This window comes from Haliotis rufescens, unplaced genomic scaffold (genome assembly GCF_023055435.1).
Source record: "Haliotis rufescens isolate VD_foot unplaced genomic scaffold, xgHalRufe1.0.p SCAF_7, whole genome shotgun sequence".
Lineage (NCBI taxonomy): Eukaryota > Metazoa > Mollusca > Gastropoda > Lepetellida > Haliotidae > Haliotis > Haliotis rufescens.
Genome location: NW_025964361.1, coordinates 56,180,885 through 56,199,744, shown reverse-complemented (window position 1 = coordinate 56,199,744; position 18,860 = coordinate 56,180,885). Strand labels below are relative to the sequence as shown.

Below are 18,860 nucleotides of genomic sequence, written 5' to 3'. Positions count from 1 at the left end.
GCCGCGAGAGATCTGGAGTATTGCTAAATACAGCGTAAAATGTATACGACTGTCACCGGGTCGTAAAACCAGTCTAATGACCATACCGCTTCTCTCTCCGGCGTCGTCACCGTTCGGCAAACTCCGGCGGTCGTCGTTGTCCAGTTGCTTCACATCCATTGTAATTGGTGACCCGAAAATTATATTATCTAGCGCATTTTATTTTAATCGTATTTAAAGTATTGATTGATCTATGTTATATTATGTATGTTTGTTACCTTATCCATGCATGAAAATGTTTTAGTAACTTTGATTTTCACACAGTAGCACGATTATCTAGAAATGGTCGATATTAATCGTGTTTTTATGGTCATTTTGGGGGTTAATCTTTAGTGGAACTGTTGGACAGCTTATGTTTAACGCTTTATTTGGTACTTACATCTTCCGTTTTGGTTTAGTACTTAGTTTGCTATTTGGGTTTTTCACAATGAAAACACGCTTTGTTTCGCTCGCCATTCTATATCAATCCCCTCCTTACCCAGAGAGGTTGCTTTGTCCGAGGTCCGCGTGTCATGATAAAAAACCCAGATCCGTTGTGTTTATTTCCTGCTCTATAACCCAGCCGAAGCCGAAGCTATTAACTCATTAGAGTGTTGAGTTAATTAACTCGCAGCCGACTTGTGAGTTAGTTGGTGGCAATCAAATCTCAGGTCAGTAAAAATATACACCCCCTATATGTAAGTAGAGAAAAGGAGCGTCACTCGCCATCTTACTGGTTTGTCTACATTGTATATCCAGGTCGACTTTTTAATGGTTCACTCATTGACAAGCACATTTCTGGTCGTTGATTGATGGATACCACATTTCTACACATGTACATGCCATCTAAATTGGATTAATATCCCTTACTTACCGAAATATTGACAATTTATTACTGACCAACAACAAGTTCCTGTGAATCAAATTAATTCCCAAATGAGATCATGGCCCACTTAAAAGTGAAATTAAAAACATCAATGAGTTACAGAAGGATTCCAATAAGTCTGTACTGGCTTCAGCAGTCCTGTCATTTAATACTAGCCCTTATTAGGTTTACCTCGATAACATATGCTGTGGCGTTCATTTCTGCCACCCTCACTTCCTGATTCAGGCCAATGAGTGGGTGAATAAGAGAGTGCTACCGGTCGAGCTGGGATTGCGTGCCTCCTTCAGAAGCTGTTTTTCGGTGCTTCATTAATATGAGTGTCAACGCTGTATTGTTGCTTGTGCCCAGTGGAATGTCTTTCGACAGATAATCGAAACTGATTATTCTCTGACGTTGACATATATATATAAAATCAGAGAATATATATATATATACGCACCCATGGTATTGCGTACGATCATCAGGCATAATGAAACATGGTTTTTAGTTTGACCCTTTCCCTTTTGCTCGGCTTGGGGGTTTACCATGGCGACAGGTGGAAATGACCTCGCTGCTTTTGTTTAGCTTGTTAGATGTTAGCATGAGAATCTCGTGCTTCTCTTCCATGCATAGAATGCCGAGCCGAGCAAAAAAGAAAGGGTCAAACTAAAAACCATGTTTCATTATGCCTGATGATCGTACGCAATGCCATGGGTGCGTAAAACTCAGAGCCGAAAATGATATAAGGAAAGTGTATCCAAATCTGTATTTATGCTCTACTTTGTATTGAGCTCTCTCTTCTGCAATTGGATCATACTTATACTCATACTTATATATATATATATATATATATATATATATATATATATATATATATATATATATATATATATATATATATGCCCATGTTCTTGCGTAACATTTATCGGTTACAACTCAAATCAGTAAGTGCGCATCTGAAATAATATTATGTTTGATCAAATAATGATTGCAGCGTCATAAATGTAATATATACCATGTCTTTTAAGGAAATGGTTTGCAAAGGTTTGTTCACTTTATACATTTCAAATTTTAATGTGAGGTCAAACCTTTTTTTACTTGCTTTACGGATCGACCGATCCCAAATTATGTTGAAATTGAAAAAAAAAAAAAATTCAGAATTTTCTCTTTTTTTATCGATAAGCTGATAGCGTATTGCACCATAAAATATTTTCTGGAGAGGTCGACAAAAATTAAACATGAGAGTCAAAATAAAGCTTTTCCTGAAATTGATAGATTCACAACAGTATTTCCGCTGGATTTGACAGGTTTACATTGCGGGTCAGGTAAACCGGCCACGCCGTAGTCACATCAAAATAGTATTTAAGTTTATAAACCTATCAGTCATATCATTCATTTATTAAAACTATCTCTTTTCACATTTTCTGAAAATATGTTCTTCATTTCAATTTATCATGCTTTATTTGGTATATTTAAAATCATTAACTATTTCCCAACATGGTATGTAAAAAAACCATAATTCAGTCATAATGCTTGGTAACCGGTTCATGTCGAATATACCAAAGAGCAAAATATAGACGTTTCGAACAAATCTATAAATAAATTAATTCAAGCAATAAATAAAAACAACAAAAATATTTCTAAAAGTTGTCAAACGTACATCTGTGTCACCATTTCCAACTTTTCGTGCGATCGTGAAATGTAAGTCAAATGACTTCACGGCTTTGGCCGCCTCGAATTTTAGTCTCTGACACGATGTTAAAATCCCCAAATACATGTAAGAGAAATCTTTGTCACATGCCGTCACAGGACGACACGTCCACGAAATGCCATAATGTTAATATAGGTCGCGTTTTCCTGTTTAAAACGCTCAGAATAACACGATTTTACCAAAACCTTTCGTTTAAATATGAAATTTATCAATCACTGGGACGGTATCCATTGCTGTAATTTGATTGGCTGCCTTGGGTCACGAACTTGAATTTGATCATAACGATACTTATAGCAGATTACGGCAAAATAGCATCATTAGAAACCAATTTCTATCTGATAAATTCGTATGTTAGAACTACAAAAATACTCCTGGCGAGGTTACTGTTTTATGTTTACAGCTTTCTAACGATACCAAATTAACACCGAAGGAATTTTCACACGTTTTATTCATACAGTTTCGAAAACGGAAGTATGTTATTGAGCGGAAAACCACTATTATTGGGAAATATCTGTATATTTTAAAATTTAATCAGAATTTTCCGATTACGTAAACTATGAAAATAAAAAAGTGGATATTGTGAAATTTTACAACAGCCAAAGATCGGCACAATTTTTGCTTCCTTTGGGCCTAATCTGGACTAAATAACTAAATTAATTTTGTTGTAAATGCATTAATTAAATAGTGTGATAAACACCGCCTTTATATTTATAAACAGTGGGATCAGATCTTTCAAATGAATGAATGAATGAATGAATGAATGAATGTCTTGGTTTCCTCTGAACAAATCCGAAGATTCTCAAAACATCAGAATTATGTAATGAAATAATTAAATAACAAAATAATCAAACATATATATGAATGTCCCTCATATGTATAGTCTGTAAACAGTGAGAAATATTGGTTAGATATTTTTATTTGATATAAATACTTTGAGAATCCTATAATAGTGAAATGCCACGTTAATTCATCAATGTCATTGTTATGTGCACCAAGAAAGAACGCCAACATATCATGGTCTTCCATCATCTCTAATTTAACATACATTTCAACACCACGATTATCAATTAGAGTGGAAAAGAATACACCTCTCTCTCTGAAAGTATACATTAACAGTTTAAGATGACATGGTGATAATAATCATGAACAAAAGTATTACATTTTGTACATTCCTTACATATTTTGCTTCTGGATCCAATCCTAATTACATACTGTATTTCTTCTCTCAATTCTGGATGTAACATTACAATGCTGTATAACAAATGAAGAGTAAGCGTTGAGCGAATTTTAGAATATCGAAACAGGTCAGGTCCACATGATAATTTATATTGCCATACCTCTTCCTCGTGGGTAGTTTCATGTAATACAATCTATTGCGCGTATTCTTCGCAGGGAATTCCCCTGTGCAAACGTAGTAAAATACTTGATGAAGTAGATTATATTTCTTAGCTGTTGAAAGCAACACTCCACATAAACTCCACATAAATTATTGTTAAGAAAATAATAGAGTGACGTAGATGCGCAGTAAACAGTTTTACAAATTGAGACACATGAGTTGTTGCAAAGACGCCCCAACAGCTGTAGTCTACATTTTGCTATATAGCCAACCATGCTCCAAAGTCCTTAGATTAGCAATAGTGGCATGAATAGGAGAACGTTTGTCAAAACCATGTATAATCCTGGAAAAGTAACGTTGGGTGCTTTCAGCTCATTCAGGATCTTTACCATGGTAAAGTAATCCACATCTATAAAAACTTGTTGTTAAAATCATTCTTTTCCATATCTGAATATTTGCATACTGATGTAAATCACTCTATGTAGACCAACAGAGAGGAGAGAGTTAATACTGCGCCCTACTTTTGTGCAGCTCTCTTCAATATATAATTTGAAAGGACGATTACTTTGTAGAACAACACCCGCATATTTTACATCATCAAACACAGGTATGTCATAATCCCCAAAGTGATTATAATTGCTTCTTTTAATGAAACATAACAATTTTACTTTTCGATGCATTATAAGTTTGGATGCGTTATTAACAACTGTATCTAAAGCTGTTTACAGACCTTTAGGGCTGAAACTGAGTTGTATCATCAGCAAGTAGCACGCATGGCAAACTAGCATTATATATGCATATTCCTGCATCTAACTGCCGAAGCTAAGTTATGAGGTCATTTATGTACACAAGAAGAAGTCAAGCTGAGATAACTCTACCCAGACCTATACCTTGTCTAACAGCAAATGCATCAGATTGTTCGCCCTTATACTAAACACACGCAAACATGAAAGTATAACAGTGATGTAACAGAGACCACATGTTACCTCATACCAAAGATGATAGAGTTTTACAAAGAGACCCGAGTGCCATATCCGATCAATAGCTTTCTCGTTATCTAGAAATGCTGTGTAGATACATGTTCCCCTGTTAACACAGCTTTGTACACATTCCATGAGGGTAAATAGCGACAGCAACGTGCTCAAACTGCAACATATCGGGAAAATTACAGGCATTTCGGGATGTCCACGTTTCTAATGTGTCTAGGAGAATGTTCTCAAAAAACTTACTAAGGCAAGATGTTAACGTAATACCTCTATAATTGACAGGGTTTGATTTATCTTTGTTACCCTCATAAATAGCTATAATTATCTTTAGGCTGCAGGTGTGTACTGAAGTCTTAGAATTGCATTAAATAGTGGTGCCAACTCCCGCACTAGCAGCTCACCGCCAAACATCACATGTTTATTATCAACAAAGTCAGGGCCAGATGATTTTTTTCCTCATCAGTTTCTGTACATATCTAGAGACTTCGTGAACGGATATTTCAGCACACAAAATCCGTAAAGCAAGTTAAAAAGGAGATATAAATAGCCAACGCAGAGAATAAACAATGTCGATTATCTGCCAAAACAAATTCAATTGGGCGTAAAAGGAAAATAGTGGTGAAAGTTATATGAATGGAACATTGAAGATCAGCGACTTTACCTGGTATTTATGAAAAGCATCACCAACACAATGTACTTAAAAAATAAGAAAGTAATCTCGTGTAGATGGCGTTGTGAAACGGTGGTGTGTATATCCTCATTTATGTTCGTCGAAGTGTATACAAACATGCGTAGGGGGAGACAAAACCCGCGATGTATTCAGCAGATAATTTTGTTATGGGGTTGGTTTTGGGTAGATTATTTGCCTATTCTGTACGCTCGACGGTTTCGACCCTTTCTAACGTGTATACGGTTTTTACAGTCGTGTATTGTTATTAGATCGCATTTGAGCAGAAATGTCTGGATAAATGTCGTGAGGTTTATTATATATGTATAATATATAAAAAATATAAAAAATAATAATGTGAAAATTTGCAGAACACAGAACGCGACAAATTATTTTGTGTAAATTCAAATACCACCTGAGAAGCTCCACTTAAATAATACGATGTAAGCATGGCTGAGAAAGACGGGTCGAAAGGAGCCAACGACATACGTCCTTGTGGATAGGTTTTCGTCACGCTGACGATGCATAGATCTAAATGTAGCAGGGCGTGGAGTCATCCCACAGATGACATCCTTACCTTGTCAGCTTGCTGACGGGGTTAACCTCTTTGGTCATGTGGACAAGGCGTCCGACCTCTGATCAGAAGGTCCGTGGTCCGAATCCCATCACGGGACTCGGAAATTTTATGGCCGTTACATTGGCGCCCAACGTGGGGCTGAGCACGTTCATATTAAATTTGAGCAAAATAAGCCTCAGTACCCAACTATGCGGCCCAGGACGTGCCTTCTGTTGACGCGGGTGTATGTAGCAGGGCGTGGAGTCATCCCACAGATGACATCCTTACCTTGTCAGCTTGCTGACGGGGTTAACCTCTTTGGTCATGTGGACAAGGCGTCTGACCTCTGATCAGAAGGTCCGTGGTTCGAATCCAATCACGGGACTCGGAAATTTTATGGCCGCTACATATGAAACAGGAGAGGCGGATTCACTAGTCTCTTTTATTTCTTGTTCAGGTAGGTAAACTATAGTATACATGCCATTTAATAATTTGATATCACAAAACTATGGAATACTGTAATGGATATTAGCGCAAATCTCGACCTTTGGAAACGAGCTAAAATGCCCAAAGTACCAGAATGCGAGATCGCGAGAACGCGAGAACGCGAGAACGCGAGTTTTGACCAAAATCTCTTGATCTCGCATTCTCGTGTATTTTGTACATAACATTTTTTGTCAAAAGTCGACAACGCGAGAATGTGACATTTGGACATGATGTGAAATCTCGTAATCTCGCAATCTCAGGCCACAAAAACGCGAGAATGCGTGCGCAGACGTAATATCATAAATTCAGTGCGACTGCGCGCTTTATTAGTCCCGATGTCATGCTTTGTTCTTGCACTTCATTTTCCATGTAGCATTCAGCAAAATTATGACCTCGACACTTGAAAAGAATCACGAAATATCGCGATGATTATTTAACGTCTTTTGGTATGACGCGGCCACCAGTGGCGACGTCTTCAGCTTGAAAGTGCTGGGTAATTTTAACACACAATCCTATGTAATGCATGCAAGTTCTCTCAAGTTGTTAGGGTTTCAAGTGTCCTTTAATTAAAAACCTTCTCCACATGATCAATATAATCTAACCAAAACAAATGTGAGTATATGAATGGCCAATGATACTGAAACATACAGCGTCCGGAAGCTGGAAAAAAGAGACATCACCGTCAGTTATAGAAACTATCACAGGCCAACGAGCTTCACCATGAGGTTTTTCGTCTAGCACATGCATTCAAACAAAATTTACACAGACCAATTTTGAGCGTTCGGCTAAAACGAGCAGGCCCGATAATTTACACGACTCAATATTCACTACTTAAGGCCATAAAAAATAATTAACTGATTTCCCCTCCCACTGACTACGAAACATCCCACATCACAAAATGGCCCTACTAAAAACGCATGATGCACGTGAATTGTATCCTTCGACAGTAACTCTTCACAGATGCCATAAATAGTTCGACAGATGCCTTAAATAGTTCGTTAGATGCCATAAAAAGTTCGATCAGGAACAAATAAAATGCCTCCCGCCTCCCATATCCTTAACAATTCAATCAAACTGTAATACTTAATTTATTGTGGCCATAACATCCACATTCAGAATGCGAGAATGCCCCTAACAGTACTCCATACAAAACATTTGTATCGTGTTTCACCTGCTTTGCCGTTCTTAGTCCGTCATTACACCTAATCATGTTACTGTTTCAGAATATGACAAGGACCAGAAATCAGGAAAAAAGGTGTCAGCCTTTCTTGGACCCGACTTGTGGGACGAGACCTACGACAATACTGACATCAGCTTGGAATACAATGATCTGGAAGAATTCTTGAAAGAGAATGGCATCCCAAACAATCCGGACAATGTGAACGCTGCCAATCTGAACAAGTTTCAGTCTCCAAACAGACAGGTTATCAGTAGTGGTCACAACCTCCAGGCATGTGACTCGCCACAAGACACGTTAGCCAGGAACAGCCAACAACCCATCAACTCAGCTCCAGACACGTTACCCAGTATGCGCCAACAAGCCATCAACTCAGCTCAAGACACGTTTCCCAGCGGAAATTGTATGGCCGCTACGTATGAAACAGGAGAGGCGGATTCACTAGTCTCTTTAATTTCTTGTTCAGGTAGGTAAACTATAGTATACATGCCATTTAATAATTTGATATCACAAAACTATGGAATACTGTAATGGATATTAGTGCAAATCTCGACCTTTGGAAACGAGCTAAAATGCCCAAAGTACCAGAATGCGAGATCGCGAGAACGCGAGAACGCGAGTTTTGACCAAAATCTCTCGATCTCGCATTCTCGTGAATTTTGTACATAACATTTTTTGTCAAAAGTCGACAACGCGAGAATGTGACATTTGGACATGATGTGAAATCTCGTAATCTCGCAATGTCAGGCCACAAAAACGCGAGAATGCGACATTTCATTTTCTCGCAACGGTTCTCGGGGTTCTCTGAAATCTCGCTTTTTAGACGTTATCCGTGCGCAGACGTAATATCATAAATTCAGTGCGACTGCGCGCTTTATTAGTCCCGATGTCTTGCTTTGTTCTTGCACTTCATTTTCCATGTAGCATTCAGCAAAATTATGACCTCGACACTTGAAAAGAATCACGAAATATCGCGATGATTAATTAACGTCTTTTGGTATGACGCGGCCACCAGTGGCGACGTCTTCAGCTTGAAAGTGCTGGGTAATTTTAACACACAATCCTATGTAATGCATGCAAGTTCTCTCAAGTTGTTAGGGTTTCTAGTGACCTTTAATTAAAAACCTTCTCCACATGATCAATATAATCTAACCAAAACAAATGTGAGTATATGAATGGCCAATGATACTGAAACATACAGCGTCCGGAAGCTGGAAAAAAGAGACATCACCGTCAGTTATAGAAACTATCACAGGCCAACGAGCTTCACCATGAGGTTTTTCGTCTAGCACATGCATTCAAACAAAATTTACACAGACCAATTTTGAGCGTTCGGCTAAAACGAGCAGGCCCGATAATTTACACGACTCAATATTCACTACTTTAGGCCATAAAAAATAATTAACTGATTTCCCCTCCCACTGACTACGAAACATCCCACATCACAAAATGGCCCTACTAAAAACGCATGATGCACGTGAATTGCATCCTTCGACAGTAACTCTTCACAGATGCCTTAAATAGTTCGACAGATGCCTTAAATAGTTCGTTAGATGCCATTAAAAGTTCGATCAGGAGCAAATAAAATGCCTCCCGCCTCCCATCTCCTTTACAATTCAATCAAACTGTAATACTTAATTTATTGTGGACATAACATCCACATTCAGAATGCGAGAATGCCCCTAACAGTACTCCATACAAAACAGTTGTATCGTGTTTCACCTGCTTTGCCGTTCTTAGTCCGTCATTACACCTAATCATGTTACTGTTTCAGAATATGACAAGGGCCAGAAATCAGGAAAAAAGGTGTCAGCCTTTCTTGGACCCGACTTGTGGGACGAGACCTACGACAATACTGACATCAGCTTGGAATACAATGATCTGGAAGAATTCTTGAAAGAGAATGGCATCCCAAACAATCCGGACAATGTGAACGCTGCCAATCTGAACAAGTTTCAGTCTCCAAACAGACAGGTTATCAGTAGTGGTCACAACCTCCAGGCATGTGACTCGCCACAAGACACGTTAGCCAGGAACAGCCAACAACCCATCAACTCAGCTCCAGACACGTTACCCAGTATGAGCCAACAAGCCATCAACTCAGCTCAAGACACGTTTCCCAGTAAGAGCAAACAAGCCATTAGTTCAGCTCCAGACACGTGTCCCAATGACAGTCCACAAACCACTCCATCGCCACAAAATATGTTTCCCAATGGCATTCCACAAACCACTCCATCGCCACAAAATATGTTTCCCAATGACAGTCGACAAACCACTCCATCGCCACAAAATATGTTTCCCAATGACATTCCACAAGCCACTCCATCGCCACAAAATATGTTTCCCAATGACAGTCCACAAGCCACTCCACCGCCACAAAATATGTTTCCCAATGACATTCCACAAGCCACATCATCGCCACAAAATACGTTTCCCAATGACAGTCGACAAACCACTCCTTCGCCACAAAATATGTTTCCCAATGACAGTCGACAAGCCACTCCATCGCCACAAAATGTGTTTCCCAATGACAGTCGACAAACCACTCCATCGCCACAAAATATGTTTCCCAATGACATTCCACAAACAACTCCATCGCCACAAAATACGTTTCCAAAAGACATTCCACAAATCACTCCATCGCCACAAAATATGTTTCCCAATGACAGTCCACAAGCCACTCCACCGCCACCAAATATGTTTCCCAATGACATTCCACAAACCACTCCATCGCCACAAAATATGTTTCCCAATGACATTTCACAAACCACTCCATCGCCACAAAATATGTTTCCCAATGACAGCACGCAAGCCACCTCCATGTCCCCAATCACGTTTCCCAGGCAACTGCCACCTCACCAGTCACAGCTCGCCGTCTCGCAATACGACACGATGCCATCACCACCAACATCAGGTATGTGGTTGAGGATATCATCACCGTGTCCGGGCAAGGCCTTGTAATGCCACGAAAGCTTTCTTAGGTTACCAGTTGTCTATGTGAGAAATTTAGAGTACAGGCTTCTTCAGCAGGGATGCCCTATTGAACAGTTCAAGAATTGTTTTCGTTTTGAAGACTTGTTTGCCACCCTCACAAAGTACTCGAGGTGTTTTGCAACGTTTGTTTAGTAAAATCAGTGGAAATTGTCTACCGATCGGGTTGAGAACGTACTTTCAAAGAAATATTTCCTGTTGCGATGACTGAGTTATCAGCAAGATCATGGCCTAACGTAGCGCTAAATGAACAGATTTCAAAATGCATCATGTCAAACTCGGATGTAAGAATTTTGTTTGGAGTCTTTAAAACTGGAGACTAAGATGTGTTATTGCATACTTTTCAGCTCTAACAGAAAGTAAGCTTGGTGAATCCAAGGCCACTGAGTCGTCGTACACGGGTGGGCCCGAGCCTAAAGTAGACTTTGACCTTTCACCTCCTGATTTGGCTTTGGTGAGCATACCAGGTGTGTATTGTTTTTCTGACCCATGTTTTCCTACTTTGTAGTGACCTCCTCGGCAGCTTACAGTCCTGTAGGAAGTCCAGCAGCCAGTCCTAAATCTGTTGACTTTTCTGTGTCTTCAGATGATTTGACTCTCGTTAATATCGAAGGTAAAACATATATAATGTGTGTCTTCTGTTTTTAAAGGTATATCTGTATGGTCCATCACTTGGTTGTCTGGTTTGTTTAGGGCGAGAGTACTACTCTGCGGCGTCAGGCAACAAATTTTAAACAAACGTTTACTTTTATATGCAAATTGTGAGAGTGGCAAGTGCTGCCGGTAGGGCTGGACATGCCTACCCCTTTCGCGAACAGCTGGTGTCATCGCTGACTTTAAGCGATCATTCATATATTTTTCACCGCTATTTTGCCTTTTACGGCTAATGGAATCTGTTTCAGCGGATCATCGAGACTGATTATTCTCTGGCGTTGACGTTAATGTCAATATTGTTGTTGCAGGCTTAAAAGACTTCGATCCTCGAAAGCGAACATTTTCAGAAGAAGAGTTGAAACCTCAGCCGATGTTTAAGAAATCAAGAAAGGTATGTCCACTTAGCGTTTTGACAACCAGTGCCTAATGTATCTTCGTTGCCTTCTCCAGAGAACGAAGATTAAGGTTGGAGTTTCACATCAGCATCATCCTTGTTGTTAATGTGCATCTCCACCAGCAAAATACAATACAGGGCGGTGGGATAGCCTAGTGGTTAAAGCGTTCGGTCGTCACGCTGAAGGCCCGGGTTCGATTCCCCACATGGTGCGCGTTTTCTCTCTTTATTTGTTCAAGTTCTCTGCGAAGAACCGTGTTTTCGCGTCCTGATGTCCCTGGTCGTGATATTGTTGGAATATTGCAACAGCGGCGTAAAATCCAACTCACTCACTCAATATACAATACATATATTTCATGCCGAGACGTTAACATTGCACCCCCACCCCTCCAACACACACAGACACAGACACACACAGACACACACACAGACACACACATACACACACACAGTCTGCTGTGAGGTGTCGAGCAACAAACAATTAGCTTTTTATGCAAATTGTGTGAGCGGCGGATGCTACCGGCAGTCAAGGACATGCTTGTCCTTTCTGGAACAAAGGTTTTCAGTGATTCATTCATATATATATATATATATATATATATATATATATATATATATATATATATATATATACATAAAAAATTAGGTAAATGTTCACTCGGTGTACATGTAATATATAATAAAATAATAAAGTCCACGTTAGTCCATCATCTTCTTTATATTCACAACAACAAGTAGTAATTGAATTTGTTGACATGGCAGCAGTGTCATGCACCCTGATATAGGGGTTTCAGAGATTCAATGGTATATTTTATATAATTCCAGATCTTTGTCCCTGACGACAACAAAGATGACAGATACTGGTGCCGGAGGAAGAAGAACAACGTCGCAGCTAAACGATCCCGGGACGCCAGACGCATCAAGGAGAACCAGATAGCCATGAGAGCTGCATTCTTGGAGAAGGAAAACTCAGTTCTTCGCACTGAACTTGAACAAATAAAGAGAGAAAACGCGGATATATTGATCTCATTGACCGAGTTTGAGACAATGGAACCATAATGGACACGTCTTCGATTTTTCTATAAGATGTTAGTTTGTACATAGTTGGACCTGTACGCTAAAATGAATTCGTCTGTGATGAAGACAAACACCCCATGCCGTCGGGGAGCGGTAACACGCAATCAAGACACCGATCATGGTGCCCGATCCATTTGGTCGCCAATTACGTTGGTTGGTTCGTTTGTTGTTTAACGCCACACTCAGCAATATTCCAGCTGTATGACGGCGGTCTATAAATAATCGAGTCTGGACCAGACAATTTAGTGATTGACATCATGAACATCGATCCCTGCAATTGGGGTCGATCACATTCATCAGCCAAGTCAGAGAGCCTGACCACCCGATCCCGTTAGTCGCCTTTACGACAAGCATAGTCGCCTTTTACGTTCCTGAGGACCTATTCTAACCCTGGTCTTCACGGGTCCGTTAATTACGACAATGCATGATAAGTTGGCTTCCATATTTTACTTCATGCTGGTATTGTCTTGTAAAACAGGAATATCCCCAGCTGAAGAAGATAGATTTATAACATGTTAATACTGTTAAATAGACCGAAATGCCATTCTGTAGAAAAGATATCTGCAGTATTTGGTACAGAGACTATATGAATTTACTGTTATAGTGTTGTCAAATAAACATATTATTTTTTTATTGAGTTTTATGTTGTGTTAAAGCAATATAAACAGGTATCTAGTGATTGTAATGGATGGATAAGAGATGGAAAGGATTAGGTGTACTAACAGATTATGTTGGAGGTTTATAGGAAAGGTGCAAACAACCAAGAAACACGAGGGGTGTGTAGTGAAAGGATGGAATCACAATCGTGATGTGATACGTACCACTCCAGATAGGATACGTACCACTCCAGATATAATACGTACCGTCACTGTACGTCCTTGTTAGAATCAGGGCCTCGTTCCACAAAGCGATCGTAACGCTACGATTGCCAAAAGTCTATGTTAATGTATAGGAGTTATTATCGTCTCAGCGCTGGAAAGGCCCAGAATGGTATCACGTAAATGGTTTTTGGACTTTAGTCAGGCAACCCCGTTAGTCAGTCAAATCCGCTCGTCAGACAACCCCGTGAAGTTGGCAACCGATTTAGCCAGGCGATCCCGTTGGTCAATTCAATTGTTATTGCATGTGCATGGTAGACTTGGACTTGGAAGAGGAATTTCCTTTCATGTAATTAATTTTCCAAGCCGTAAAAATATATAGCTAAAAAATCTAAATGATTCTCCTACACAAGAATGAAATCATATTGCCGCACGTTGTACCGGCATCTTCCAACACCACACTGCTGGACTGGACCCTTTTCTGTTCAATGTCTTTATACTGGGTGAGGACATATAAGATTACAGCAGTGCGGTATATCATTGCACTTTCATAGCTACATGAATGCATGTAATAATGTGCGTGGGGGTGGAGGGTGAGTGGGTGTGGGGTGTGGGGTGTGTGTTTGGTGTATATGCCTGTGTGCGTGGTTGTTTGTTCTATCACAATCCGGTTTTATAGTGCTAGCGCACTGAGATATCATGCTGCATTTTGAACATGAATACCCCACTCACAGGATACATCTATGCATGTCGCGGCCACCAATCGGAGGTCACCCGAGTCCCAGGCATTCTGTAATATAAACCTCCACTGTACGCGACATACACCAAAAAAGAGAAACACCTTGACACGAATCTGAAAACCTAGTTCACTCGGTCGGCACACACGCTTGCAGCCTTACCAGACTGTAAACGTTGAACTAACACTGGTTTTGATGGTTCCAGATTGGAAAATATACGGGGCATAAAAAAAAATCTTGGCCTATTCCTATGTTTATGTCACTTTCGTTTGTAAAATACTTTAGGTTTCTGCTTGTTTAATAAAATCGCCTATAAGTCTCCTTTTCTTACGAGGTGAATATCTACTGCCGGACTATATAAACTATACCATGGTTGATGGCTAAATATGAAAGAAACAAGAAATGGTTATTCCATGGTGATGTATTTGATACGGGTATGTGGTTTGGACCTTAATTGCTTTGTTTCGGTGACTGGTTTCAACCTAGTATCTTTTTCATGACGAGTGAAATGTTTTGGGTCAAATCCAACTCCAAGTGTATACTTTCTTTTTCCCGGCAGTTATATTACGAGGTTTATGAACAATATTCAGACTACCGTAAGAGCTTCAATATATATGTCGAAACAATTTTCTTTTATACAATTTCACACATTGTACCCATATCGGGAATCGAACCCTGGTCTTCGGCGTGACGAGCGAACGCTTTAACCACTAGGCCAACACCAGTTGTGTGAGTGTCTGCGGCGTGTTCTGACGTTGACGTACATGTCGATCGAGTTCATCCCAGAGATGTACGATTGGGTTGAGATCTGGAGATCTCGACGGCCAGGGCAAGTCGTTGATGTTCGCATTATGCGGGTATCCTACCGTGACACGAGCTGTGTGCGGTGGAGCGTTGTCCTGTTGAAACGGCCCCCTCTGGCGGTCAATGATTGGAAGAAGGTGAGGTTGAAGAATTTGATTCATGTCACGATATGCTGTCAAATTTCCCTGAACCACAACCAAGTCAGATCTCGTGGTGTAGGATATGGCTCCCCACACGATGACACGACCACCACCAAAATTGTACACAACGTGGGGCAAAACGCCCATTTCGATGATGATAAACACGATGTCTTCCATCTTGCCGGTGAAGAAGAAATCGTGATTCATCGCTAAACCACACTCGTCTCCAGTTTCTCAAATTCCAAGGCTGTTAGATATGGCAGCAACGCAAGCGTCGTTATCGATGGATCTGTTGTAACGGAGATGATAACTGATCTTCTTGGTCGGATTCCAGCCTCAGGAAGATGGTTCCTGACAGTCTGGTCCGATATCCTCCTCAAACCAGGGATGCGTCCTGCAGTCTCCGTAGCTGTGGCATTGCGATGACGTTGGTGGAACAGTCCAATGTAGCGATCCAGTGCAGGGGAGGTAACTCTCGGTCGGCCGGTTCTCGGGCGGTCTGCAGTGGAACTGAACTGTGTGTATCGGTCCCAAAGGCGGTGCTGTGGTGCGTCCTGTGGCGATGTTCCGATCGGCAGCGCTGAGCCTCGGCATTTTCGAACTTGAAAAATGTTGACAATTGAAAGACAAATTATTGGCTTATGCTTGCCATTTTATAGCCACTACCCCGAGTTACGAATGCCATAACTTGCACATGCATTTTACTTTACAGTTTTTCTCCATGACATTTTTGAAAAAGTGTGAAAAAAATGCCGTTTAAGACATTGCAAATCTACAATGGCTGTGTTTTGAGGCACCGTTTGTCGAATATCAGGCCACCAACATTTTCCAATAACATATATCCAATTTATATACCTGATGTTTTGTGTAGTCAGTTAACTACATACTACCTGTGCTTTTTTTTTTTTTGAAGAGTGTACAAGACAGTAGACATCAATATTTATTATGTGCATATTCACATCCACATCCACATCCACATCCACAACCTAAAGGATGCTAAAACCGGTACATTATTACCCAGGCCAATGGATCAGTGTGCACTCGATTTTCATTCTCAGCTCCCTGGGGTGTGTGCAACCATACAAAATCTTCTGATCCTACCGCGAATCCATTTACCGCTTGGTGAACAGAAGCACATATGTTAGATGTGCTACATGTGCTTCAGTTTTGGGCAGGACAGAAGCCGTAGAAACTCCTCTTATTGGTTCCAAAACAAGTTTATCGGTTCCTATTATGGTGCCCAAGCTCTGTTGCATTAGATAAATGATTTGTATATACAGCATGTTTATAATCACGCATGGGGAGTGAAAGTATTGATTGCTTAAGCGTTTGAATCAACCATTCAAGGTTTGTGTTATCCATTATGCTAATATGTCTTGGTCATCACGCCGAAGTCCATTGTTCAATTCCCCACCCAGGTACAAAGAGTAAACAATATGTGAAGCTCCCTGGTACTCCCTGTCGTGGTTTTGATGGAATATTTCTAAAACCGCCTTAAACGATTTCACTCAGTGAAATCAATGGAGGGGAGAACAGAACCCTTGACGTTGTGGGTGGTTTCTCCGTCTCATGAACAAATGTGCGGTATAGGAATTCTTAAATTGGAGGCTTCACAATGTGTATTTCGCTAATCTATTTAAAATGAAACGAAATAAAAACGAAATATTTTCCCATTCTCTCATACGTGCGGTGTACGTAAGAATTTTCCGTCCATGAATGCCCCCACACATTAGCTGACGCTTCAATGACAGGGCTACACAAAGGACGTTGGGAAAGTGTCGCAAAAATAACTGCATCATTACCGCCCTTAACGTATACATTAGCAAGGTCACATTATGAAAAAATGTTTGCGACAATAACAATAACTCCAGTTTGGTGATATTATGATTTCAGAATGACAGCGGCGTTTCAAACACTGAGTCACTGTATTCAAACGTTTGTGTTGAAGGTTCCATCGTTAACATCTTCTCACTCATACGTGTATGCATGATACCATGTTTACATATTGAAACTCGAATTATGATTTTACAAAATAGATGCTGGGTGAGAGAACGGAGAACTTCATATTATAATGTTTTATCATTATTTGACAACAAGGCCGGTTGGTTTGTTGTTTTACGCAGCACTCAGTAATATTCCAGCTAAATGACGGCTGTCTGTAAATAATTGAGTCTGGACCAGACAATCCAGTGATTGATATCATAAGGACGAGAAAGTATGGAGACAAGTAGCTTAAAAATGACTAAATTATTACTTGAGGATAGCGTTTATTCTTTAAACCATTTTCTTTTAAATAACTGAAATACCTGCTCAATCGGGTATAAAGTCTCGGGCGACATCGATGAAAGGGATCCCCTGTAGGGAGAAACCAACCGTCGAGCGAAATATACCAGACAGTAGACAATAATAATAATAGTAATATAAACAGTAATAATAATAGTGGCGCGATCATTTTATTACCGTCTTCGCCATGCTTGTGGTCTTGACACAGAGGTCCACCCGTGGTACGACCCGGAATATGTCGAAAGCGTCATGGAAAATGATAAATACAAAATTCTTTGCAATAGGCCCATTTACAGTCTCAGGCGTATCCAGGCCAACTAACCTGATTTTGTCCCTTTTGATAAATTCAATGAAATCATTTATATCATTGAATTTTCTGTCCCCTTTGACACTAATGTGATTGACAAGATTGAGTAAAAACATGGCAAATATGCGGACCTGGGTTTCGAAATGTCAAGCTTTCATCCCAAGTACCAAGTTGTCCGACTCCGATTGTTCTCGGTGCCTCACGTTGGATATTAGAAGAGGAATATTTCAGGGTTATTCTTTCAATCCTTTGCTTTTCTGTTTGTCATTAACTCCTTTAAGCTTTTCGTTTAGCAAAGAGCAAGGTTATCATCCTGGACCTCCTCAGCACAGATCCCCAACACGCCTTACTCACCTCCTTTACATGGATGAACTTGGACTTATTGCCAATGGAGGATCCACACTCAATAAACAGATTCTCCTTGTCGATATCCTGCATAAGGAATAAAGACTGTGTATGTAGCTCGCCAAGGCTCGCTAAATACAAAGTTTAATCCTAATGCAGTCTATTTACCATCCCCAAACACACTCGCGTGATAACCTCTCTCTCTCTCTCTCTCTCTCTCTCTCTCTCTCTCTCTCTCTCTCGATCGAGGTGCAGTATTAATAGCAATGGACCTGTGTTCCAGACATATTTTTTCCATGTTCCTGAAATCAAATTGCCATGCACAGGGCACAGATTAAAGGCCACTATCTGTGCAGTGTGCTAATCTCTTTAAAATGAGTGTGTTTATCTCTTTAAAATGAGTTTTGAAAAGGTTTAGAGGGTGACGATGTAAGTGATGTATATATTATATTTTTTGCACTCTCTCACATGTGCGGTGTACGTAAGTATTTTCCATCCATGAATGCAC

General features: G+C 40.2%; 2 protein-coding genes across 7 annotated transcripts in view; one reads left to right on the top strand and one right to left on the bottom strand.

Annotated features, from left to right (window-relative positions):
* The window catches only part of LOC124133735 (thyrotroph embryonic factor-like), a 97,484-nt gene extending 84,296 nt beyond the window's left edge, over window positions 1-13,188 (top strand). For 2 of the 6 annotated variants that reach the window (XM_046498246.2, XM_046498245.2), the window contains exons 2-6: window positions 7,849-8,268; window positions 9,577-10,716; window positions 11,141-11,260; window positions 11,756-11,838; window positions 12,667-13,188. In XM_046498246.2, coding sequence (XP_046354202.2) covers window positions 7,849-8,268; window positions 9,577-10,716; window positions 11,141-11,260; window positions 11,756-11,838; window positions 12,667-12,900 — 1,997 coding nt within the window. In that variant the 3' untranslated portion in view covers window positions 12,901-13,188. Of the gene's footprint in view, window positions 1-6,506; window positions 6,597-7,848; window positions 8,269-9,576; window positions 10,717-11,140; window positions 11,261-11,301; window positions 11,407-11,755; window positions 11,839-12,666 lie in introns of those variants that run through there. The other 4 variants (XM_046498242.2, XM_046498243.2, XM_048387527.1 and 1 more) reach the window with 4 other exon arrangements.
* Window positions 1-18,860, bottom strand: part of LOC124128980 (protein kibra-like) — a 250,613-nt gene that overhangs the window by 204,662 nt on the left and 27,091 nt on the right. The window lies entirely within an intron of this gene.